The sequence below is a fragment of the Bos mutus genome, chromosome 18 (assembly GCF_027580195.1).
Source record: "Bos mutus isolate GX-2022 chromosome 18, NWIPB_WYAK_1.1, whole genome shotgun sequence".
In the NCBI taxonomy this organism is placed as follows: Eukaryota; Metazoa; Chordata; class Mammalia; order Artiodactyla; family Bovidae; genus Bos; species Bos mutus.
In genome coordinates, this window is record NC_091634.1 from 28,097,483 (window position 1) to 28,123,346 (window position 25,864).

Sequence of the window (25,864 nt, forward strand, 5' to 3'; positions counted from 1 at the left end):
TCCGTTTCCCACTGGTTGTGTTCCATGGTGCTATGCAGGGGCCAGGGAAGTCACAAGAGGGCGTTCCCCAACCTGATACTGGTGACAGCACCCAGGGGGAATTTTATCCATCATTGCTGCATGGTTACTGTCAAACCATGCCCCTTACTCAGTTCCCACCCCAGGGTGGGTTGGGGTGGAGATCTGTGCTCACTTTCACCTTATTTGAGGTAATCATTAACCTGAAGATGCATGTAGTGTCTGTGAAATAGGAAGGAATCCTCATGTCCCCCTAGTCCCCTCTCTCCCCACCTTCCTCATGGAGTAGCCCCGTTCCTTGTCAGCCATCCCCACAGGGATGGTTCTTTTCAGGAAGTGCAGAGCTTTAAATTCCTCCTTGATTTTATGTTCTCAGTCTTCACAACCTGGCTCCTACCACCTCTGAAACTTCCTCTGAGCACTCCTTGTTGTTGTTTAATTGCTAAGTCACGTCCAACTCTTTTGCGACCCGGTGGTCTGTAGCCCCGCCAGGCTCCTCTGTCCATGGTATTTCCCAGGCAAGGATACTGGAATGGGTTGCCATTTCCTTCTCCAAGGGATCTTCTCGACCCAGGGGTCGAACCCGGACCTCCTGCATTGGCTGGCAGATTCTTCACCACTGAACCACCTGGGTGACCACTCCCTACCCTTCACCTAACTCTACATCACACCAAACTTCCTTTAGTGCCTCAGCCTGTCATACCTTACCTGTCTCCCAGGGATGACACCTGCTGTTCTTTCTGCTTAAAACTTGCCCACATCATGTGAAACATTCCTGGAAGAGGGGAAGTAAGTAGAGTTCCTCTGCTCACCTCTCAGGTCAACTTCCCTCTACCTACAGGAGGGTCATATTGTCTAGGGAGTACTCGTTTACTGTCTCTCTCTTCTTGGAACAGTGAACTCCCCAGGAACCGAGTCCCGGACTTATTCCTCTTTGCATCTGCAGCCAGGAGCAGCTAGCTTTGTGGTTGGAAACACTCCAACCACAACCAGGCGCTCACTGTGGGCTTCTTGCTTGAGAGGATGGAAGAAATGGGTAAATAATAACATAATAATGAAAGTTCTTCTTCCAACAGGATTTTTTTGTGAGTCCTGTGTATTCAAAATCTCACTTAAGGTTAACAGAACTCTGTGACGGAGGCTCATTTATCCCCATGACACAGAAGGAAAAAACAGGATTTGAGAGGTAAAGAGCATATTTCTAAACCAGTGAGTGGTGAAAATCTAAATCTGCCTGATTCCAAAGCCCAAGTTCCCCACAACTACCGAGCGTACAAAGTCACGGATTGGTCGACCAGAAGTACTGCTGCACGGGTAAGGCGCGACCACCTTACCCTTCGTCACCAGACCCGTTTCTGAGCTTTGGCCGCATATTCCCGGGTGTACAGGCGACGCGTGCGCAGTGCAGTGGAGGCGCCCCCTGCCGGCCGCGCGCAGGAGACGGCAGCGGCAAAGGCGCGCTTAGTGCGCCTGCGCGCTCGAGGAGGCGGTGGCAGTTTTCGGTAGTGGCCCGGCGGTTCTCCGTGGGGCGGGCGCGGCCATGGCGCAGCCGGGGAAGCTGCTTAAGGAGCAGAAGTACGACCGGCAGCTGAGGTGAGCCAGGGCTCACCGATTCGGGCGGGCCAGCGGGTTCCTCTGCGTCCGGGCCGGGCCTAAACGAGCGGGCGGCGCGGTTGGGCCTCGGGCCTCCCGCCGGGCTGGGCCGGGCCGTGCGTCCCGTGCTCAGGGTTCCGGCCTGGGCCCCCGGTGCTTCTCGAGGGCCGGCACTCGCCTTCCCCGAGCGGCGCGCCTGCCCGCTCGCCACGCGGTGTGCAGGTCGAGGTGCACCGCCCCCAGCGTCCGCCGGGTCACCGCGGCGGCTGCCGGTTCCGCCTCGCTGTGCTCCTGGTTTTGCAGAATGAGGGGCTCGGGACTACCCCATCTCGGCCGCCGAGGGCAGCACCGAATGCTAGGTATTGTTCTAAACCGGCGCTGTCCAGTAGAAATATAATGCCAGTCTCATGTGAACCGCATACGTAGTTATATATATGTGTATATATAACACATGTATATATGTGTATATATAACATAATATTTATATTTGTAGTCACATTAAAAAAGGACAAACGGGTGAAAATAATTTTAATACTTCAGTTTATTTTGTTTAACCCAGTATGTGCAAAATATTACTATTTCAACGCATAATCAGTATAAAAAGTTATTAGAGATATTTTACAATTTTTTCATTCTGTCCTCAGAATCCAACATTTTACACTTTTGGCGCGTCTCAAATTGGACTAGCCTTATTTCGAGTGCTCAGTAGCCACATGTGGCTAATGGACTAATGGATATCTACTTAATGGACTGTAGGTCTAAGCCATTGGGCTAGTCGTTGGCTACTTCCTCTCCCATGCCTTGTCTCCTAACACTCCCCATTCCTTATTTATTGAGCATTTTCTATGTGGTTAAAGGGCTTCCATGGTGGCTCAGCTGTAAAACATTCACCAGCAATGCAGGAGACCATCTACAATGCAGGAGACGTTGGTTTCATCCCTGGATTGGGAAGATCCCCTGGAGAAGGAAATGACAGCCCACTCCAGTATTCTTGCCTGGGAAGTCCCATGGACAGAGGATCCTGGCGGGCTGTCGTCTCTGGGGTCACAAAAGAGTCGGACATGACTTAGAGACTAAACCACCACCAAAGGCAGCAGAAATAGCACAACCATATGGCCCCCCTCCTTTCTGAAGACCCACAAGCCAGAAGTTACAGTATGTCCCTAAGGACTGGAACTCATTTTCACCTCTGGCTTAGTGCTGTTGTTAGGGGCTTTATGCACTCAATTGTGAGAGCAGTCTTGAAGGCAGATATTCTGTCTCCTTTATAGATGGAAAAACTGACTCTTAAAAGTTTGATAACCTGCCCTGAGTATCCCATGTGTTTGAACCAGGATGTAAACTCAAGCCTTCTGGGTTTTCCAAAGCTGATAAGGTCTGCTCCCTGGGGAAAGGGAAAGGAAAGTTTCTGGGGAAAGAAGCAAGATGGTAGAGACTTTGTAACCAACTTGTGTTCTCTTGTAAATTCTTGGAGATCCTTGTGTTTTGGAGCAGAGGTAACCATACATGACAGAGCTGATAAAATATTTTAGATTACTAAGTAACTGTGACAAAAGAGAGTTTTTGCTGAATCCAGTCCATTTAAGGAACAAACAGAACTATTTATTGATTTTGAAGTGTCAGAGGGAAGCAGGTACAAGCAAGATTGTGCCACCAGCTAGCAGTCAGCAGGCCCTGCCTTCCTTAGCCAGCAAGAGAATGGAGAGGATTGATTTTTGTTTGGGCCATTTCTTGAAACGTATTACCTAGAGATGCACCGATATTCTCTTAGGCTCTTTCTCCAACTACCCAAGTATCCATCAACCGAATATGCCAAGTGTCTTCTGTGTGCCCTACTTTCATAGGAAAAAAACAGAGGTTTCCAGTCTGTCTGGTTCTTCTAGACTCATCCTCCATGCATTTGACAGCTATTCAATGATTATTTATCCTGGGCAAGGCACTGTATCAAGCACTGGGGCTTCAGTGGTGAACGTAGGGAGTGGTTTGTGCCCTTACGGAACTTAGAGTGGAATGGAGAGATGGATGTTCAGCAAATAAAACGCCAGATGAGGCAGTTACAGTTGTGATTTACTCTGGAGGACGTACAGGCTGCATAATAGGAGAGGATATGCTTTAGACAACGGACAGGAAGCAGCTTAAAGTCTCTCAGTCCTCCAGGCTATGATATTTTTCTAATGATTTGGGCTTCCTCTGTGTTTCCTATACTGACAAGAAAAGACATATTAGACTTTCTGGGCAAAGGTAGCCATGTTAGCTCAGCTGTCATGATGCCTGTTTGATCACATATCTTGCCCTGTTAATAATATGCTGGTGTGACAAGATGTAACATGTATTTCAGGTTATAACACATTTCTAATCCTTATTACATCTTTCTGTTTGTTAATGTATGCATTTACGAGTCATGCTGTTAGAATTGGGAATAACATTTTAAAGCACTCCTGTAGAAGTCAGTGTGAAGGTTTTTCAGATGGTACTTCAGTTTTCTTGGTAAAGCTTTTCTCACTCTTGAACATGTCATGGTGGATCAGTATTATGTCAAGATCTTAAATTATACTGGATCCCTGTAACTTAAGGAGAAATAAAATAGAGGATGCATGTGTGCTCAGTCGCTTCGGTCGCTTCAGTTGTGTCCAACTCTTTGCAACCCTGTGGACTGTAACCCTCCAGGCTCCTCTGTCCATGGGATTCTCCAGGCAAGAATACTGGAGTGGGTTGCCATGTACTTTTCCAGGGAATCTTTGCGACCCAGGGATCGAACCCGTGTCTCCTGAGTCTCCTGCCCTGCAGGCATATTCTTTACCCATTGAGCCACCTGGGAAGCCCAAAATAGAGAATGTTGTTGTTGTTCAGTCACCGAGTCGTGTCTGACTCTTTGCGACCCCATGGACTGCAGCGCACTAGGCTTCTCTGTCTTTCACCATCTCCTGGAGCTTGCTCAAACTCATGTCCATTGAGTCGGTGATGCCATCCAACCATTTCATTCTCTGTCGTTCCCTTCTCCTGCCTTCAGTCTTTCCCAGCATCAGGGTCTTTTCTAATGAGTTGGCTCTTTACAGGTGGCCAAAGTATTGGAGCTTCAGCTTCAGCATTAGCCCTTCCAATGAATGTTCAGGATTGATTTTCTTTAGGATGGACTGGTTGGATCTCCTTGCAGTCCAAGGGACACTCAAGAGTCTTCTCTAACACCACAGTTCAAAAGCATCAATTCTTTGGCACTCAGCCTTCTGAGAATAATAGGTTTTAATAATAATAGAGAATAATAGGTTTTAAATCTGAAGTACTTCTCTAATGTTAATAAATATAAAGACTTTCTGTTCTGTAAGTTATCTGACTTGAAAAGAGTAATGAACTAAGAGCTGAAAGACCAAGTGTCTAGTTCTGATTTGACCCCCGCTTTAACCATGACAGGCTCAAGCTCAGGTTACTCAGCTGTGTGATTCCCATAACACCTCCTGCTGTTCCTGTCTCACATGTGTGCCATGCTGCTCACATCAGTTATTTGATGCAAGAACACTTTAACGATCACCATTCAAATAAAGTTGTATTTTCATGGAAGTTTTTAACATGTTAAATTTGTGTCTTCTTTTGTAGGTTGTGGGGTGATCACGGCCAGGAGGCTCTAGAATCTGCTCATGTTTGCCTAATAAACGCAACAGCCACAGGAACTGAAATCCTTAAAAATTTGGTGCTACCGGGTATGATAGTTTTGTGGTTGTAAATTTACTTCTTTAAGGTTTTTAACCAGAAACATATATTCTTGACGGACTCTGTTTTATTTCCCAGGCATTGGTTCATTTACAATTATTGATGGAAATCAGGTCAGCGGAGAAGATGCTGGAAATAAGTATGTTCTATTCTTTTCAAATACATTCTTTAGAGAAGGCAGTGCATTGTCATGCGAGAGCAAGGCCTAAACCCCAGCTTCACCTCTCAGTCAGGGTGACTTGACTCAGGTGGAAAGTCAAGTCAACGCTGTGTTTAGGATTACGGCAAGGATGGAGTGAGTTAATATAGGTAAAGTGTTAGCAAGCTGTCTGGCAAATAGGGTGTTAGTAAAATATAGCCATCATTACTGTCTTTATTGTTGTTATTAATGCAAAGAGTAGTCATTATTCCTTAATTTGTGAAATCTGTATCCTTTCTAAGTCCTTGCATTGATTCCTAGGTATTAGTATGTAATTAACAATAATTATATTTTGGGATTATAAGAATAATAAGAACTGCCTTTTATTTGTGGTGTCTTCTAGGCTTGGTCCAGGTATCTCTCTTCCTACACTACATTGTCTCTATAAGAATGCCATTTTAAAGTTGGCTTGTATATCATTCTTTAAAGATGATCATATATAGACTGTCAGGGCATTCCCGAATTTGGATTTCAAGCTTCCCTTTTCAGGAGCTTGGAGTCTGGGTTCTCTCATGTTTGTCAAAAATCAACAACAATGAGTAAATACAAGGGAAATCAGATTTTGGTTCATATTTGGCTTGGTTATCCTTTCTTTGGGTAGAGTACCCTGACTCTGAGAAGCAGACTCAGATATGGGCCTCTGGACATGATAAGGGTATATGTGGGAGAAAGCCTGAGTAAATCTGTTATAGTTATCTGCAAGAGCAGTCTAGCATTTCCCAAGGGTGGGTCTGTGGAACTTTGGTTCTAGGGAACGTTTATAGCTGTTAAATGGGCATATGGATTCCGTGGTCAAATTATAAAGTATTTCCTTAGTATAAGATTTTAATATTGTGTATTATATATGCTATTAATTTCCAAGAGAGGATATAATGCATGGTGTTTCCCAAACTTTTGAAACTTTCCTCCAGGGCAAACATTTTGGGAAACATTGATTTATTAGTCTGTCTTGCGACCCAGGGATTGAACCCGTTTCTCCTGAGTCTCCTGACCTGGGAAGCCCAAGATAAAGAATGTTGTTATAAGTTTTCACTCAGCTTTCTTCCTCTAGGAAGTCTATTACACTCTAAAATTAAAATATATTTTGTTTTAAACTATGAATGAAGTGCACCAGGTATTACACCTAACCTTCCCTTTATAGTCCAAGAAACCATTAAAACTTTTTTTTATTCTATTTTAGTTTTTTCCTTCAGAGAAGCAGTATTGGCAAGGTAAAAATCAGTTTGTAATAGAATACAGTTGTATTTGAACACCTAGTGATGTCACTATATCTTGATTGCTTGAAAAGCTTTACTTTGAAAGAGGTTAACTGTTAAATTGTATTAGAATCATTATAACCTGGTTTTTAAAAAGATCTTATTATTTCTCTGAGAAAAAAATTAATTCATTTCTTTCTGATCTTATAAAGATTTATGTGCTTGGTAATTTAAGAACTTAGAAGTTTTATATTGTATCCTGTATTAAAGCTAAATACTAAGTAATGTTAATAGTCAGAAGTTGGGGTATTTGGGTTAAGATTTTTTACCAAGAGTTAGTCAGAATGTGTCTTATTTTTGTATTTCATATTAAAAATCTTACAGAGCCATATTGGTCAACTTAGTGTAGTATTGTGTACTACATAATGTATTATATAGTATTATGTATGTAGTTTCCTTAAAGACTGATCTCTCTTATACAGGATTGTAAATGTGGAAGGTTAGCATAAGTCCAAACATGACTTAGAATATCCCTGCCTGCTACCCAGAGTTTTCTGGTCATTTGCCTAATCAGAAAAGTAGAGTGCAAATCATGTAGTCATGTAAGAATTCTGAATAATGATGGTTTAGCTCTGTTTTAAAGAATATTATGGTTTAGTCTCAGTTTCTAAATTCTATGAAAAGCAGACTCTTCATATCTATGCATGGAGTTTGGGTTGTTTTACAGTCTGTTTGCCTGATCTGTAAATTAGGGGGTTACATTTTAACCAAATTTTTTTCTAATTAAAGTCAAATGCTTTGTTTTTTAAAGAACCGAGCTCAAGCTGCCATGGAATTCTTACAAGAATTAAATAACGATGTCTCTGGGAGTTTTGTGGAAGAGGTATATATGTTATTATTTCTGTACAGAAATATAATTTTTTAGTAATTCAGAGCCCTAGGAATTTAGAATTTTAATCTTTGTATTTTTATGTTGAAAGTTGAATTATTTTAACATTGGAGTCTATCATTTGCCTCACTTGTTCTAAAAAAGCTTAACCATTTCTGTCATATTTAATATGATTGTGAAATTGTTGGATTTTCTTTCCCTTGTCCTATTTAGAGTCCAGAAAACCTTCTAGACAATGATCCTTCATTTTTCTGTAGGTTTACCATTGTGGTTGCAACTCAGCTTTCTGAAAGGTAAATTTTTAAGTTAATTTGTTTTTATTTTAACCTCTTATTAGATTTGCATAGTTTTGTTTTCTCTGCAGAGTCTATGGTTTTTAAATTCTTCAATTCCATAGAAACCTTTAATTAGAAGTGGTCTAATTAAAATCTCCAGCATTAAAAACATAGGGAAGAGAAAAACACAGAGATGTGAAACTTAGAACGGTTAAATTGAACATTGGTTATTTTTTTAGTGGGAAAAAAAAACAATCATAGGGAGTGCTTGGGGGTAGATAAATAGGTTTTATAAATATTTTCTTCTTTATTATAGAAATGTTTTTCAGTAACATTCTCCCTAATACGAAAGACAAGGCTTTCATATCTCTCTAGTCCAACAGATATACTTACTTTGAAACTGCTGCCTTGTGGACTTGCTTGCTTTTCAGCCTATCTTTATGTAAATATGCTGTTTATATGAATGCAAAAGTTATATCTTTGCATTTATTATTTAGTGAGGAAGTTGCTTCATTTTAAGGCATTTTCATGTTGGGCATCTATCCATTTGCTTATGTTCTTGTCTATTATGCCTTCTTTTACAGTACATTACTACGTTTAGCAGATGTCCTCTGGAATTCCCAAATCCCTCTTTTGATCTGTAGGACATATGGACTAGTTGGTTATATGAGGATCATTATAAAAGAACATCCAGGTAAAATTGTTGCACATATGGGGCTTCCTGTTGGTTGTTTTAGCTATAATTTTAGGAACTTGATAATTTAGAAAGTCAGTTTGAAATCACAAAGTTAATTTATAGCAGCACAACTCTGGTTACAGGTTCAAAGTGCTAATCAGAATCAGTAGGCTTTAATCTTCCTATTTCCTTTACTAAGCATTATAGAAGGATACAAAGCAGGAGATAAAATAGGTACAGCTTCGTCATGTTATTAAGAGGCCTGGCAGCTCTGCAAGTACCTAGCTTTTTTTGCCTCTTAGCCTACATAGGGCATATATGGCTGGCACAAGCAAGAGCCAAGGAATGTGGGTCACATTGATACAGAGAGGTTACACTACCTTTTCCCCACCTGTTTTCTATTCTATTCTTATATAGGCCTCAGGCTCCCCCAGTTGAGGTATAATTCCACACAACAATCAAGGCATTTGACTAACTACTGTTCCAAGGAAACTGTGTTAGTAGGAGACTAAAGTCATTCAAAGGCAGGCTTGCATCAACTCAAGTTCCTTACTTACACAATTTTGATCTTAAATCATCATAAGATTTTCACTCAGGACTCATACATTGCTGTGAGCCAGGTCGTCTGTTAGTGCAGTGATAGTATCACTGAAGAGTGATGTCTGCTTGGGAAGCTGGGGAGTGGCTTTTGGGGATAAGCTTTTGGCAGTGGGGCAGGGTCATTTAAGAGTTGTGAGAAGAGTGATGAGGTAAACATTTTGTTTTAAATGGGTCACTCTGAAGCCCGGTGGAGAATGAATGGATTTGGAGGGACAAAGGTTGGAGGCAAGGATTGCTTTTAGATTTTCAGCGGTCTAGGTCTGAGAAAGAGAGAGAGACAAAGACAGAGAGAGCATCCTTGACTGAGGGCAGATGTTATAAGGATAGGGAAGAGGGGAGAGATGATAATGAAGGTTAAGCTTGCTAGCTGTATGCTGGCCTTTATGTGGGTTATTTCATTTACTCTTTTCCAAATCCTTATAAAGTCGATACTATTGTATCTGCTTTTTATAGATAAGGATGCTGAGGCATAGAGAGATTAAGTTATTTGCCTAAGGTCACACAGCTAGCAAGTGACAGAACTGAGCCTCCCTCTAAACACTCACTGAAATTGCACACTTTCCCGTACTCTCCTCTATGGAGGGCTGTGTACGAAATGACAGCAGGATGTGGGGAATGACTGATAACTGGGCCATGGAAGCTTGAAGTCAAGGAAGACCATCACATTCTTAAGGAAGAGGTATAGGTAGAGGGTGATGCTGTCTGTTGAAAACCATAGGAGGAGGAAGGGTAGGTTTTGGGGTGCTATCTGAACACATTTTCATCTTTTCCGATTATAATAACAAGAAAATTCTGTGCTAAAGGAATCTTTGTTTTATTTTTATTAATACTGTAGTCCACTTACGATTTGTGCATTTAGTAAAATATAAGTTAATATGTAAATTTAACTCAGTAATGAACAAAACAGTGAGAAAAAGCTGTAGGCCCTGTGTCCATTTAAAAATTACAGATTTCCTAAGTTCCTGTGATATATATGTTGCCAGCAATATTGCTAAGGAAATAAGTTTATCTTTCGGGATTATTTGGTTCACAGTAATAGAATCTCATCCAGATAATGCCTTAGAGGATCTACGACTGGATAAGCCATTTCCTGAACTGAGAGAACATTTTCAGTCTTACGATTTGGATCATATGGAAAAAAAGGTTGGTGGTGTGTGTGACTTTTCATTTATAAGTATACTGAAAACTTTTTTTTTTAACCTAAGGTTTTTGAATTACAAAGTGAGAAAATATAAACCTCATCCAGGTCACACAGTAACAACATTGTACCTAATTTATTTTAAATAAATCTATCTTTCCCCCAAATTTAAAAACTTTTTTATTGAAGAAAAGTACATTAACTGAACATATCTGTGTAATCAACACTCAAGTTGAGAAATTGGACTTTGTGTGTGTGTGTGTGTGTTTGCCTGCCATGCAGCCTGTAGGATCTTAGTTCTCTGACCAAGGATTGAACCTGTGTCCCTGCAGTGGAAGCAGGGAGTCCTAACCACGGGATTGGACACTCACATGTACCAGAAGCCCCCTTCATGGTTCTTTTCTCCTAAACAAAGAGATGTACTTTTTAAAATAGTTTGAATGTGGGGTGGGTGTTTGTTGAAATTGACTCCTGTTGAAACTTATTTTTAGAGTTTGAGAATTACCAAGGCAACTGCATATTTCATTATAGAAATAATGATATTTATAACAGGCCATGTACTTTAAGGCATATATATGTATTTTCCTACCTACACGTTAATTAAAGTGCAGGTATTTGGTTCATCAGCAAACGCAGAAAAGATCCCTTGTCCTTAGTCTAGGCTTGATGTCTGAAATCAAGATGTGAAAGTGAAAGTCGCTCAGTCGTGTCTGACTCTTTGCGACCTCATGGACTATATAGTCCATGGAATTCTCTAGGCCAGAATACTGGAGTGGGTAGCCTACCCCTTCTCCAGGGGATCTTCCCAACGCAGGAATTGAACCAGGGTCTCCTGCATTGCAGGCGAATTCTTTACCAACTGAGCTATCAGGGAAGCTCTACTTAGGCTTTATTTCTTTTTTTTAAATTTTATTTTATTTTTAAACTTTACAATATTGTATTAGTTTTGCCAAATATCGAAATGAATCCACCACAGGTATACCTGTGTTCCCCATCCTGAACCCTCCTCCCTCCCCATACCCTCCCTCTGGGTCGTCCCAGTGCACCAGCCCCAAGCATCCAGTATCGTGCATAGAAGTGATCCCTAAAAGTATAGTCTTTGAGCTTTATTTCTGAGTGGCAGTCTCTGAGACTGTTTTCTGAATGTTAAAAGGAACACTTGTAGTATATACCTGCCTTACAAGGATTAAATTGGACACTGCCTCGAAAAGCTTTGTTAAGCAATTTTTATTAACCCAGTTCATTTTTCCTCCATTCATTATTCCACATATACTGAGAGATGCAAACATGGTGGAATAATTGAGTAAAGTATTGTTGAATTTGTTGAAAATGATACGGTGTAGTGAAAAATAAATGTTAACTAATACAGATATTTTCTTTGATTGTTTTATTTTTAGGACCATAGCCACACTCCATGGATTGTGATCGTAGCTAAATACTTAGCACAGTGGTATAGTGAAGTATGTCCTTTCTTTCTTTTTTTTCCCTAAGATTTATTTATTTATTTGACCGTGTTGGGTCTTAGTTGTGGCATGTGGGATCTTTGTTGGCACACGGGACTTCTGGTTGCTTGTGCACAGGCTTCTCTAGTTGTGGCGCGGGCTTAGTTGTCCCACGGCATGGGAAATCTTAGTTCCCTGACCAGGGATTGAACCCACATCCCCTGCATTGGAAGGCGGATTCTTAACCACTAGACCAGCAGGGAAGTCCCAGTATTTTCTTTCTTGAGAAAGGACATTCCATATGTGACTGTATTTTTTCAGTTTATTATAAAGAATTTCATTGGAGGGAATGGAAGACTGATATTTTTTCCTTATGGGATTATAGGAAAAGTGGATGTTTTTCAGTTTGAATCTAGCATTTTCTCTTTTGATACTGACATTTTTATTAACAAAATGAAATTTGAACAAATGTCATTCTGAAACTGGCAGTGAGGAGTGAATGTAGAGAAATGACCCACACTTTTTGTTTTCTATCAAGTCAGCTGGTTTCACTGAGGTATCGATTTGCTGATGCAATCTCATGTGGATGGGGAAATTGGCAGGAAACTGGACTTTTAATTTCCATATCTTGAGTTTTTGCAACTATATTTAAATTTATTTAACCCAATTTAGACCAATGGACGAATACCTAAAACATATAAAGAAAAAGAAGACTTCAGAGATTTGATTAGACAAGGTAATTTGGGATTTGATTAAACCTCGTATAAAGTTTAAAAAGATTGCTTGAAGCTAATTTTATTGGATTTCTGTCAGCACTTTTGTTGGATGATGCCATCATGAGCTTTTATTTTATTTTCCTCAGGGGAGGTTAAGGAACCACTCCTTGTGTAATTTTAAGAATGAATAATGATAAGCTGTATTTCTTCTTAAGGTTCAGTATCCAATCCTCCCTTCTGAATCTGACAAAGTTATTTCCTTAATGTTGGGGAAGGAGAAGGAATGAAAAGAAAAGGCTGTTCTTTGCTAATTAGTTTCTATTTTAATAGGAATTTTAAAGAATGAAAATGGGACTCCAGAAGACGAAGAGAATTTTGAAGAAGCTATTAAAAATGTGAATACAGCACTAAATACAACTCAGGTATTAAGAGCTACTGAAGTATTCACCAGTGAAAGGTGTTTTCTAAAGTCCTCATAGGTGAAATAGTTGATTTTAGTTTTAATTTAATATTTCTTAAATTGTATAGTTGGTTAGAAATTAATATTATAATACAGCTTTAATCTTCTTTTATTAGATTCTGTATTGTCCTTGTTAAAATGGATGTCAGTGCTTCAGCATATAATATTTATGCAGTAATTTACATAAATTAATTGTTTGAAGTACATGATTTGTGAGTAGTAAGGGTTTAGGGGTAGGAATTATATAATGAAGGTGTTACTTTGCTAGTCCAAATAGTGTTGCCTGAAAAGTTAAATCTTACTGTGCATTTGCTTTTATTTTTTTGCATTTGCTTTTAACAGTAATTATTTGAATACATTGGAAGATGTTCTTAATAATATCATATACCTTAAAAATTACTTGGAGGACTTTATTGTTGAAGTTTGACCAGTGAAGTTTTGGGGGAACTTTGGAATAACAAAATTGGTAGTTAAAATTTTCTTATAGTTTAAAACAGCAAAAAACGCTACCTTTCAAGTTAGGAAAGCACTTAAGGTGTCATTACAAACTTTTTGGAGACAGTGAGGTTGTGTTGCTGAGTGATTAAAAATATGTGCTGTGTGAACCACACAGTTTTCTGGGGTGATAGAAATTTTCTAATGTCTCAATTGGAGTGATGGTTAAAAGTATATGTATAGTTACAAGAAAGCATCAAATTGTCATTTAAGATTTGTGCATTTCACTGAATGTATAATTTACCCCAGTTGAAAAAAACCAAATAAGGTTCTGTGATTGGGGGACAGTGAGCTAAGCAGACAGACAAATGTACTAGGTACTGTGAACAAAATTAGAGCAGAACAAAGGGGTAGAGCATGAGGGGAAGGAGGAGGTCTGGGATCGGGAGGGACCAGGGAGACTTTGAAGGAGATGTGTTTAAGCAGAAGCCTAAGTGAAGTGTGACATGCAGAGGTCTGGAAGAAGAGGTTTTCAGGCTGAGGAAGTACAAGTACAAAGGCCCAGAAGTGGGATGATGCCTGGCATTTGTTCAAGGATGGGTATGAAAGCCACTGTGATTGGAATGAAGTGAACAAGAGGGAAAGTGGTGGGAGGAGTTTAAGTTTGGAGAGGCAGAAAGGGCCCCATCATAAAGGCAATGCAGGTCACTGAAGTGTTTTGAGCAGAGGAATGAAGTGACCTGATTTATATTTCTAAAAAAGTTATTCTGGCTCTTTTGAGGACAAAAGACTCTAGAGGGGAGTGGAAGCAGAGAGTTACCAGTAAGAAATTTCTTTTTTCCACATAACAGTAGAACCAAAGCCTACAATTTTTATAGTTTTTATAACATATGATGTTCTTGCTTGCATTAAAAGTTCTTAATTTAACTATCTTGCTCTTTTCAGAGTGCTTGTCTTCTTCTACCATCACTAGATAGGGTATACGGGTTTCAGATTTTTTATAAGCTGAAAAAACATGAAGGATTACAAATCTAGCTTGTCTGTTTTCTTCGTTCTGTCTTCAAATATAACTATAAAAAGATTTACTTAGACTCCTTCTTTACTCCATATATGATGTAAGAAAATAGGTCAGTCTTTAAATGCTAACAGGAGTGGACAGGAGGGGATTTTCTTCCGTTCTCTCTTTCCCCAGCAAATCTCCATCTGGTGATAATTCTGAATAAAAGTCCAAACAAATCAGAAGTTTGTATTTGAACTTATTTGGAAGATTACAGTGAAAATAAAGGTGGGCAAATTCTTAGTATAGGTTAATGTTTTGTGTTCCTTTATTAGATCCCAAGCAGTATTGAAGATATATTTAATGATGATCGCTGCATAAATATCACCAAACAGGTAACAACAAATAAGTAAAATTAGTAACCCTTAACCTTCAGGTCAAATTGAGATGTCACTTAATATTAATTTTTTTTTCTTTTTTTTAGACTCCGACATTTTGGATTTTAGCTCGTGCCTTAAAGGAATTTGTGGCCAAAGAGGGTCAAGGAAATCTACCTGTTCGAGGCACAATTCCTGATATGATTGCAGATTCAGGCAAATATATAAAACTTCAAAATGTGTAAGTCACCTGTCTTCAAGCTATGTAAGAGAAAAATCAGTCTGTTTATATTAGAGAGGAACATGTTTTATCAGTCTATCAGAAATCAGAAATCAAATGAAAGTTTGTTATAATCTCATTGCTTTAAAAATAAGCTAAAAAACTTAGAGGGCAGATTTATTTTAAAATAAAATTTATTTTATTTTTAAGAATTTATTTTATTTTTAAGAATTAATTTTAGGTTCACAGCAAAATTGGGCAGAAAGTATAGAGAGTTCCCACTTAGTTTCTGGGCGTCAGACTTTTTCTTTCATATTTCAAGATAAACCCAACATTTGAACACTTAATTCTGTGCAATGAACCGGTCTATGTATTAACTAGTTTAATATTCACAAATATCCTATGAGAGAGATACTGTTATTGTCCCAGTTTTACAGGTGAGGAAACTAAGGCATAGAAGAGGTAATTTATTCAGGGCAGGACAACTGGTAAATGGTAAAACCAGGATTGGAATTCATGAAACCCAGATCTGTACTCATAACCATGGCTCTGTCCTCTTTTATCTGTAATTTAAAGCTTTCAAGACTCTAGTTTTTGATAACTTTTTTGTCATTAATGTTTTATAATTTAAAGAGTTCATGACTGTAGACAGACATGTGCTATCCACTGTCATAAGGATGGGTCTCAATAGATATTACCCTTGTGTATCTTTGGGTATGCTGAGGATGAATGCAGGGCCACTGGCCTGGCTTCTTCAAGGGCCAGATAATGTCACACAGAGAAGGTCTTTATTCCATAGACAGATTGTACTCTTCATGTCAGTCATTCTCTTAACAAATCTTTGTTGCCCTAGCCTAAAAGTTCAACTACTTAAAACTTGGGGAAAGTCAGTTGAGAGAAAGAAGTATGACCTCATATCAGAGGTGATCAGCTTAACACTGATCATCTCTACAGGGTGACCATCTCAAGTTTTACATGGATTTGTTAGATGGTCGATTTTGAAGGGTTTAACTTTCCTTGGACTTGACCAAGGAGATTGAAAAAGTGAAGTCGCTCAGTCATGTCTGACTCTTTGCAACTGCATGGACTGTAGCCTGCCAGGAATTCTCCAGGCAAGAATACTGAGTGGATTGCCATTTCCTTCTCCAGGGTATTTTCCCAACCCAGGGATTGAACCCGGGTCTCCCGCATTGCAGGCAGACTCTTTATCATCTGAGCCACGAGGGAGCTTAAGCATGTTCTTTTTTAAATTTTTTTATTATTATTTTTTAAGCATGTTCTTTTGCAGCATATTTTGTTAGGTCCTCTATCAGAGAAGCATGGATCATGGACTTCTCCAGGAGGGCAAGTTTTAAATTAGGTGCTGTTAATTACTCAGAGATCCTAGGTATTAGGTGAAGTCCCAGAGTCCATCACCAGCCACTAACAGGTGCTACTGGTAGCATTTCCATGGCATTGTCACATTTCATACATTGCCAGATCAGTATTTTTTTCATGAAAGGTAAAGACATTTTTTTGTTTGCTTCATGGTGATATTTAAATCTGGCAGTTTAAATATTTGTTAATAGTAGCTTTTTGTTGTTCTTTTCCAGTTACCGTGAAAAAGCAAAGAAAGATGCTGCTGCTGTGGGTAATCATGTTGCCAAATTGCTTCAGTCTATAGGCCAGGTAAGCTGCTGGGCACAGTACAGCTCCACATGGGCCGGATTGCATTGCATAAACCCAGCCAGGAAGGGCTCAGAGAGAGGGTGTGGCACTGGCTCAGACCTTCTGCAGAGGGTCTTTCACTTGCCTGCCTAATGAGAAGGCCAGTCATAGTGACTGGCTTTGTGCTGCACCCTCTGTTGATCTTCTTTTACATTGGAGCAAAATCTGCATTTATCTCTTTACAGGCACCAGAGTCCATTTCAGAGAAAGAATTAAAATTACTCTGTAAGTCACCTTGACTTAAATTTCCTTATTTTGTTTGATAAAAATTGTGACATGGGAAATGTTCCCAGCAATTTTAAATGGTTGAAATTAACATTTTTCCATGGTCTCAGTGGTATCAATATAGGTAATTATTGGGTAAGGTTTTTTTCTCTCTCTCATAATGAAAGGAGAGGGTATTCTAGGACTGATCAGAGATAGGTCATATCTGTATTGATACACTGAAAATTATCAGTAGTGCAGAATTGTTTTTGGCTTATTAATTTTAAATAACTTGGAAAAGTCTTATCTAAAGAGTTTGGGTATGAAGTCTTGAGTCACATGTACATTGACAAGATTGGTTTAAATACTAATTTTGATCAGTATTTGATCAGACTGTTAGAATTAGGAATTTTGCCATTTAGTTTCGGAGTGGCTAGGCTCCTGGGGTCTCTTTGATAATTCTTCAGTAGGCCCAGAGTATTTAAGAGTTAATTTAAGAATAATAAAGTCTGTTTCATATGCCACCTGGGAGTTTTTCCCCGTAGCTATGACCTCTCATTTCTGGAAAAGCATGTTTTGTATGTTACCCATTCTTAAAATATATGTGTCCAAATTATCCATTTTAAGATTCTTCAGCAATGTTTGTTTAGGCTTAGATTTAATGTTTTGTTCCACTACTAATCTTGCGCCTCGTTTATGCATTAGTATTTGTTCTACTACATTATATGATACCAGATTAAAAGCTGGATATTGGGTATTTGAGAGTATTTGAAGGTATTTGGGTAGTATTTTGGTCTCTCTACTGGAATACATTTGAAAATTCTCATAATACAAAGTTTTTTGTTTTTAAAGCCTTAACTTATACCCAGAGCACACTATATATACCACTCTCCTTCAGGACTGCTTATCCAGAATAATAATAAAAATTACCATTCATTGAGCCTTGTCAGGCTTTCTGCGAGGTATATACTTTATACAGTTGGAATTCTGATCCACAAAACAACTCAAAGTTAAAAAATATTATTTCTGTTTTACAAATGAAAACTGAGGCTCAGACAGGTGCTGTCACCCACGTACTCAGTGCTGAACTGAATGTAATGCCAAGAACATGAATTTAAGATGGCTTGTGTTGTAGTGCCATTTCTGCTAACCATTAGAGCCACTTCTTCATATTTCTGTGTCTGTAAAGAGAATACACAAAATTTTCTGTTCTTAATCAGGATATTAGTGTATTTTAACCATTTACTTCCATCATGCCTTTCCTGTGTTCAGGCAGCAATTCAGCATTTCTTCGAGTGGTGAGATGTCGATCCTTAGCTGAAGAATACAGCTTGGATACAATTAACAAGGATGAAATTAGTGAGTAATAACCTTTTGATGCTAGGTTATTAATTTTAAGGATATGATATTTTATACATATTGTATGACAGTATGTATAACAGAGTATATGGTGATAATATAAAGGATAATATAAATATTTATACTCTAAATTTTATTCTGTTAGCCTGTCCAAGTGGTAGTAATTTCAAAATATAAAACTCAATGTGCTGTGTGGTGCTTAGTCGCTCAGTCGTGTCTGACTCTTTGCGACCCCATGGACTGTACACCACCAGACTCCTCTGCCATGGGGCAAAATACTGGAGTGTGTTACCACACCCTCCTCCAAGGGGTCTTCCCAACCCAGGGATTGAAGCCAGGTCTCCCACATTGCAGGTGGATTCTTTATCATCTGAGCCACCAGCAAAGCCTATAAAACTTAATGTACGTATATATAATCATATTTAGGTTACTGAGTAACCTAAATAACACAACTGAGTAAGTTGTGTTATATGTAGAAGAGCTAAATTTAGCATTTTACTACTTTATTAGAGATTATGTGGCCATAACTAACTATCCATAATACCACTGGGTTTTATTTTAATAATATATTTTCCTTTATTTTACTATTATGTATCATTTTCTATTTTATCATTACAAAATATTTAAATTTTGTGATAGAATTACCTTGTATTCTGAAACTTCAGTATATAGTAAATTCAGTTTTTCCTTGTTTTTAAATCATGAATTACCCAAATTACACTGAAATGTTTTTCCTTTTAGTTTCCAGCATGGACAATCCAGATAACGAGATAGTATTATACTTAATGTTACGGGCTGTTGATAGATTTCATAAACAGCATGGTAGATATCCAGGTAAGGATAGCAATTAAATTATCAAATACAGTGAAAATATTTTTTTTTGGCTTCACAGTATGGCTTGCGGGATCTTAGTTCCCTGACGAAGGATTGAACCCAGGCCAGAGCAGTGAAAGTTCCAAATCCTAGCCGTTGGACTGCCAGGGAGTTCCCAATAAAATCTTAAATAAGTACTTAAATGGAATGAAATCTTAAAGGGCTCTTGGGGTGTTGACAGTAGTAGATGCTTGAATTCACACTGTAAACAGTTTACACATGGTTCATCTCAGTGAGGCCAAGTGTAACCAACTGCAAACAGTATTTGATTCTGAACTATTGCAGGGGACTGTTGGTTGGTTGCATATAGGATAAAACTTCTTCCTGCTAGTTTCTATAGTTGATTTCTAAGATTCACACTGAGTTTGATTTGGTAGAATGGGAAAATCACAAGAAGTATGCCAGTGACTTCTGAACTCAGAACTCTGAAGATGTTTCTTTGCTCAGTATCTATTTTTTGTTATCTATAAATGTAGTAATTGGGGAATTGGCATATGCTCCAAGGTCTTCAGTTGTCCAGGACATCTTTATTAAGATGATAGTTTTAATTGTGCAGGATTATTGCATAGCAGCACATTCTGGGTGTGTCATAAAGCCTGTTGCCCCAACTGATGTAGTATACCCAACGAGTTGTAATGTTAATGAGCAAGCTTACCAGAAAAGGAAAAAGAATGAAACAGCAAATAAATGTACTGCTTTATTTGTATTGTTTGCTTAGAATGTATTTTTTGTTATCTTCTGCATAACAGACCATCCCCAAGTTTAGTAGTTTAAAACAATCCATTATTGTGTCTGTGACTTTGAGGATTGGCTAGGCTCAGTTAGATAGTTCTCCCTGGGGAAAGGGGATCCCATGGAGATGCATGATGCCTAGGTCTGGAGTCGTCCAAGAACGGAGGTGCAGGACACCTGGGGCTGGGGTCATCCATGAAGACGTACCCACTGACATGTGTGGCACTTCAGCCAGGGTACTGGAACTTCCGGGGGCTGCTCAGGCATCTGTCATCCTGTGGCTCACTGGGGCTTCCGTTCAGCATGGCAGTTCGAGATTTCTTACGTAGTGGCTGCCTTCCCCAGAGTTAACAGTTCCAAAAGACTCAGGTTGATGGCACAAAGCTTTTTATGACTTGGCTTTTGAGCATCACTAATGTCCTATTGGCTTCACAGAGTCAGCTTAGATTAAGAGTGGAAGGGGGACCACATGAGGGCATGAAGAGGTGTTCATTGGGGAGCCATCTTGGGAAATTAGCTATTATATAGAGCACAGACTTTGGAGTTAAACCTAGGTTCAAATCACTTCTTGTCTTCTTGATCTTGGGTGAGTCACTATTTCCTTCCAAGTCTCAGTTCTTTCAGTATGGAATGGTGATAATAAAACTCTTGTTAGATTGTTAGGGTTAGGTACATGATGTATGAAAATCACTTAACACACTGCCTAGCTTTTTATAAGTACTTAATAAAAGGTTCAGTTCAGTTCAGTTCAGTTGCTCAGTCGTGTCCAACTCTTCGAGACCCCATGAATCGCAGCACACCAGGCCTCCCTGTCCATCACCAACTCCCGGAGTTCACTCAGACTCACGTCCATTGAGTCAATGATGCCATCCAGCCATCTCATCCTCTGTCGTCCCCTTCTCCTCCTGCCCCCAATGCCTCCCAGCATCAGAGTCTTTTCCAATGAGTCAACTCTTTGCATGAGGTGGCCATAGTACTGGAGTTTCAGCTTTAGCATCATTCCCTCCAAAGAAATCCCAGGGCTGATCTCCTTCAGAATGGACTGGTTGGATCTCCTTGCAGTCCAAGGGACTCTCAAGAGTCTTCTCCAACACCACAGTTCAAAAGCATCAATTCTTCGGCGCTCAGCCTTCTTCACAGTCCAACTCTCACATCCGTACATGACCACAGGAAAAACCATAGCCTTGACTAGATGGACCTTTGTTGGCAAAGGAATGTCTCTGCTTTTGAATATGCTGTCTAGGTTGGTCATAACTTTCCTTCCAAGGAGTAAGCGTCTTTTAATTTCATGGCTGCAGTCACCATCTGCAGTGATTTTGGAGCCCCCAAAAATAAAGTGTGACACTGTTTCCACTGTTTCCCCATCTATTTCCCATGAAGTGATGGGACCAGATGCCATGATCTTTGTTTTCTGAATGTTGAACTTTAAGCCAACTTTTTCACTCTCCACTTTCACTTTCATCAAGAGGCTTTTTAGTTCCTCTTCACTTTCTGCCATAAGTGTGGTGTCTTCTGCATATCTGAGGTTATTGATATTTCTCCCAGCAATCTTGATTCCAGCTTGTGTTTCTTCCAGTCCAGCGTTTCTCATGATGTACTCTGCATATAAGTTAAATAAGCAGGGTGATAATATACAGCCTTGACGTACTCCTTTTCATATTTGGAACCAGTCTGTTGTTCCATGTCCAGGTCTAACTGTTGCTTCCTGACCTGCATACAGATTTCTCAAGAGGCAGGTCAGGTGGTCTGGTATTCCCATGTCTTTCAGAATTTTCCACACTTTATTGTGATCCACACAGTCAGAGGCTTTGGCATAGTCAATAAAACAGAAATAGATGTTTTTCTGGAACACTCTTGCTTTTTCCATGATCCAGCAGATGTTGGCAATTTGATCTCTGGTTCCTCTGTGTTTTCTAAAACCAGCTTGAACATCAGGAAGTTCATGGTTCACGTATTGCTGAAGCCTGGCTTGGAGAATTTTGAGCATTACTTTACTAGCATGTGAGATGAGTGCAATTGTGCAGTAGTTTGAGCATTCTTTGGCATTGCCTTTCTTTGGAACTGGAATGAAAACTGACCTTTTCCAGTCCTGTGGCCACTGCTGAGTTTTCCAAACTTGCTGGCATATTGAGTGCAGCACTTTCACAGCATCATCTTTCAGAATTTGAAGTAGCTCAACTGGAATTCCATCACCTCCACTAGCTTTGTTCGTAGTGATGCTTTCTAAGGCCCACTTGACTTCACATTCCAGGCTATCTGGCTCTAGATGAGTGATCACACCATCGTGATTATCTGGGTCATGAAGATCTTTTTTGTACAGTTCTTCTGTGTATTCTTGCCACATCTTCTTAATATCTTGTGCTTCTGTTAGGTCCATACCGTTTCTGTCCTTTATCGAGCCCATCTTTGCATGAAATGTCCCCAGTAAAGGGTAGATGCTACTATTTTGAGGACAAGGAATAATGATAGTTTTTAAACTAGAGGGATTTAACAGTACCTGGATATTATGGCAATGACATTTTTCCTTCCAAGTAATAATAACAGGTTCCCTTTGGAGACATCATAGTTTGATCATTAAGAACTGCCTGGGCTCATGTTGCAGTTTTGCTACTTATGAGCTAAGTAACTCAGGCAAATAACCTGATCTCTCTGTGCCTCAGTTTTCCCATCTGTAAAATGAAAATAATAATAGTGTCTATTTCACAGGGTTGTTGTGAGGATTAAATGAAGTAATATACGGATGGTATTTAAAACAATGTCCAACGTCTATTAATGCTCCTTAAGTGTTACTTAGTATTATAGCTTTATGTCCTTAGTGTTATTTAATCTCCTGGAAAGGGTAATAAACACCAGAACTTTTATAAAGGATGTGTGTGTGTGTGTGTGTGTGTGTGTATAGGACATTACTTTCTCATTTATTCAGTTCTATCAAAAAATCATTGAGCACCAACTACGTGTCAGATAGTCTTCTAGATACTGGGTATAGAGCCCTGAACAAAGCAGATTTGTCAAATTCAAATTTTTAATAGGTCTTTAGATGGTTTCTTTGATTGATACAGGTTTGTGATAGTTGCAAATATTGGTCTCATACTTTCCATTATTTTTGTTCTTATTTCAGATTTATAGTTTTGACTAAACAGCTAACACTGGATTAAACAGAAGAGGCAGTCAACAATTTTGAATCATGTATTTATTTCAATGAAAAATAATTTTTATATATATATATATATTTTAGGAGTGTCTAACTATCAAGTTGAAGAAGATATAGGAAAGTTGAAGTCTTGTCTCACTAGCTTCCTTCAGGAATATGGATTATCTGTAATGGTGAAAGACGATTATGTCCATGAATTGTGAGTATTTTTTTTTAGGGAATATAAGAGACAGTACTGTTGTGTCATATGGCTAATTGTGTTCCTGTCTCCATCCTTTCCTGTAGTTGCCGATACGGAGCTGCTGAACCACACACCATTGCTGCATTCTTAGGGGGTAAGTTCCAGAGACGAGAAGACTGTCACCTGTTGTTAAATAGTACAGTTGTGAAGTTTTGTTTTCCTAGCTGTTTTAACTAGGGAGGTCAGTGTAGCACAGTTGGTTTCCCTGCTTTCCATCTCTCCCACTGCTGTCCTGAAGCGTTAATTAGTCTTTCTAAGGCATAGCTCTGAGTGTTTCTCTCACTTAACTAACCTTCTGACCTGCCACTACACACATATACACTATAGTAGTCCTCAGAAAACAAATCCAGAGTCCTTTATTCTGTGTTCTGGTTTTACCCAGCCTTTCTTTTCCTTGTTTTTTTCAAGTTACTTGCTTTCCTCCTAGACATGCCCTTTGATTTCCTGCTCCTTGAATCTTTACCCCTCTCCGGACCCATTTGCCCTAAATCTCCCTCTTTCTTCCATGTCTAAAATCTACCTGTTTTTCATGACCCAACTCAACAATATCTTCTCTTTTGTAAGACTCCTTGGAGGCTGGAAGTTTGAGATCAGGGCCGGTATAATTGGTTTCTGGTGAGGCCTCTCTTCGTCTATTCATGGCTTGTAGGCAGTCAACATCTTGCTGTGTGCTGTAACCTCTTTTCTGTGCAGGAAGGTGAGGGTGGATGGAACAGAAGCTCTCTAGTGTCTCTTCTTTGAAGGCCCCTCCCCATGACCTTAGTTACCTAATTACCTCCCAAAGACTATCTCCAAATATGGTCACATTGAGGGTTAAGGCTTTAACATAGAAATTTTGGGGTACATGCCTTTGGTCTACAACACGTGCATCCTATTATTATTCTGCACAAGTCACTTCTTTGGGGGCTTTGTTTAAATATTATCTTCTTTGTGAAGCCATTCCTGATACCCTGATTTAAAATAGTCCCTCCTCTTGCACTCATATCCCCCCCACCCCTTGCTTTTTCTCCTTAGCTCTTAGTCACTTGACATTTTACTTGTTTGTAAATTCTCTCTTCCTCACTACTGAAAAGTAAGATCCATGAGGACAAGGATTTTTGTCTTTTGTTCCCTGCTGTATCCCTAGTGCCTACTAGGACAGTATCTGGTACAGAGCAGAGTCTGATTTTTTTGAATGAATGAATGTGAAAGCAGAAGCTTCAGATTATAAAAGATGAAAAATTGTTTTCTTAGTTGTTTTTTGTTGTCGTTTCTTTATTTTTTATTGTTCTGTTTTGAACGTGCATGCGTACCAGTTGTGTTTGACTCTTTGTGACCCCATGGACTATATAGCCTGCCAGGCTCCTCTGTCCATAGAATTTTCCAGGCAATAATACTGGAGCAGGTTGCAATTTCCTTGTCCAGGAGATCTTCCTGACCCAGGGGTAGAACCCAAGTCTCCTGTGTCTCCTGCATTGCAGGTACCTGGGAAGCCAAGTTGTTTTGAATAGTAACTTTAAAACTTGTTACTATCTCTATATACTCAGACTGTTACTGAGTATAGCAGTCTAGCAGTATTTAATATAGATCTTTTCCAAATTACAAATATTCCTTTAACCCCTTTTTATTATAAAACATGTACGGGGTAAAATTCAAATGCAACAGAAAGGTATCCTTTGAGAATCTTTTCTGTCTTTAAAAAAGCCTTTTTAAAAAAATGCAGTAGTTTATAATACTGTTTGACTTTTTCTTGCATAATATTTTTTGCCAATATTTTTAAACCACCATAATTTTAAAAACTTCTTTCTTTTAAACTATGGTATAATATTTCAAGGTGTGAATGTATAGAACAAATTTTTATTTCCTTTAATAACATAGTTATAAAAGCTTATAGTCCCTTGTTTTGATCTGACTCAGTAAGTTATGTCTGTTTTGGATTACTGTTAAACATCTTTGGTTTTGGAAAGGAAAGGTTTTCTTTATAGAATTGAGTATTTTTATATTTATATAATTTTTTAAATTCTTTTTCAAAGATTTGCTTTTCTCCTTTTTCCTTGCAGGAGCTGCTGCTCAAGAGGTTATCAAAATAATCACCAAACAATTTGTAATTTTTAATAATACTTACATTTATAGTGGCATGTCACAAACTTCAGCAACTTTTCAGTTGTAGAATAAGCACCCTATAGTGTGTTAATGACTGAAACTGTAATTGTCTTCAGGTTGTGCCCTAGTCTGTCAAGTTCTGCTAGGGAGAATTGTTAAAATTGTTTCCTTAATAAACATTTTTCTCATTTGTAATAATGTAATCTTGTTCTTTGCGGGGGCAGGGAGCTGAGGTGGAGAGGAAAGAAACAGTTTTCTCAGAGAATAAACGTTATCCATTCCTAATTGAGTTCATTATTTCTGGCTTGCTATTTCAAAGTTACTTATAGAAATGGGTTACATTAGAAACAGCTTAAAATATTTTTTTCTTAGGCTTAAATAATGAATTTAAGGCATGTGCAGATTTTAGCTGTGGAGATCTTTGTACCCATCACTATTTGCTAAAACTAATACAATTTAAAGAAAACACATTTCAAATGTATAGTTTTATCAGAAAACAAAAGCAGGCTACAAAGGGGAGGGAGAGGGAAGACTGGAAGAGAGGAATGAAGGCAGGGCTTGGAGCTCGTATGCTATGCT

At 39.0% G+C, this 25,864-nt stretch overlaps 1 protein-coding gene across 6 annotated transcripts; it reads left to right on the forward strand.

Annotated features, from left to right (window-relative positions):
• The first annotated feature begins 1,476 nt into the window (after positions 1-1,476).
• On the forward strand, positions 1,477-25,538 carry NAE1 (NEDD8 activating enzyme E1 subunit 1). 6 transcript variants are annotated; one of them, XM_070388286.1, is made up of 20 exons: positions 1,477-1,611; positions 5,203-5,306; positions 5,395-5,455; positions 6,696-6,726; positions 7,523-7,594; positions 7,814-7,893; positions 8,460-8,569; positions 10,185-10,294; positions 11,687-11,749; positions 12,404-12,467; positions 12,778-12,869; positions 14,675-14,734; positions 14,824-14,957; positions 16,508-16,604; positions 16,829-16,868; positions 18,120-18,206; positions 18,948-19,040; positions 23,047-23,161; positions 23,248-23,297; positions 25,243-25,537. In XM_070388286.1, the coding sequence occupies exons 1-20, from the start codon at positions 1,559-1,561 to the stop codon at positions 25,350-25,352; spliced, it is 1,626 nt and encodes a 541-aa protein (XP_070244387.1). In that variant the 5' UTR covers positions 1,477-1,558; the 3' UTR covers positions 25,353-25,537. The 6 variants fall into 6 exon arrangements, with proteins under 6 accessions (XP_070244387.1, XP_005896636.1, XP_070244392.1 ...); XM_005896574.2 differs by having other exon boundaries at positions 16,529-16,604; positions 25,243-25,534; XM_070388288.1 differs by lacking the exon at positions 1,477-1,611 and adding an exon at positions 1,649-1,970 and having other exon boundaries at positions 25,243-25,536.
• Positions 25,539-25,864: the final 326 nt, after the last annotated feature.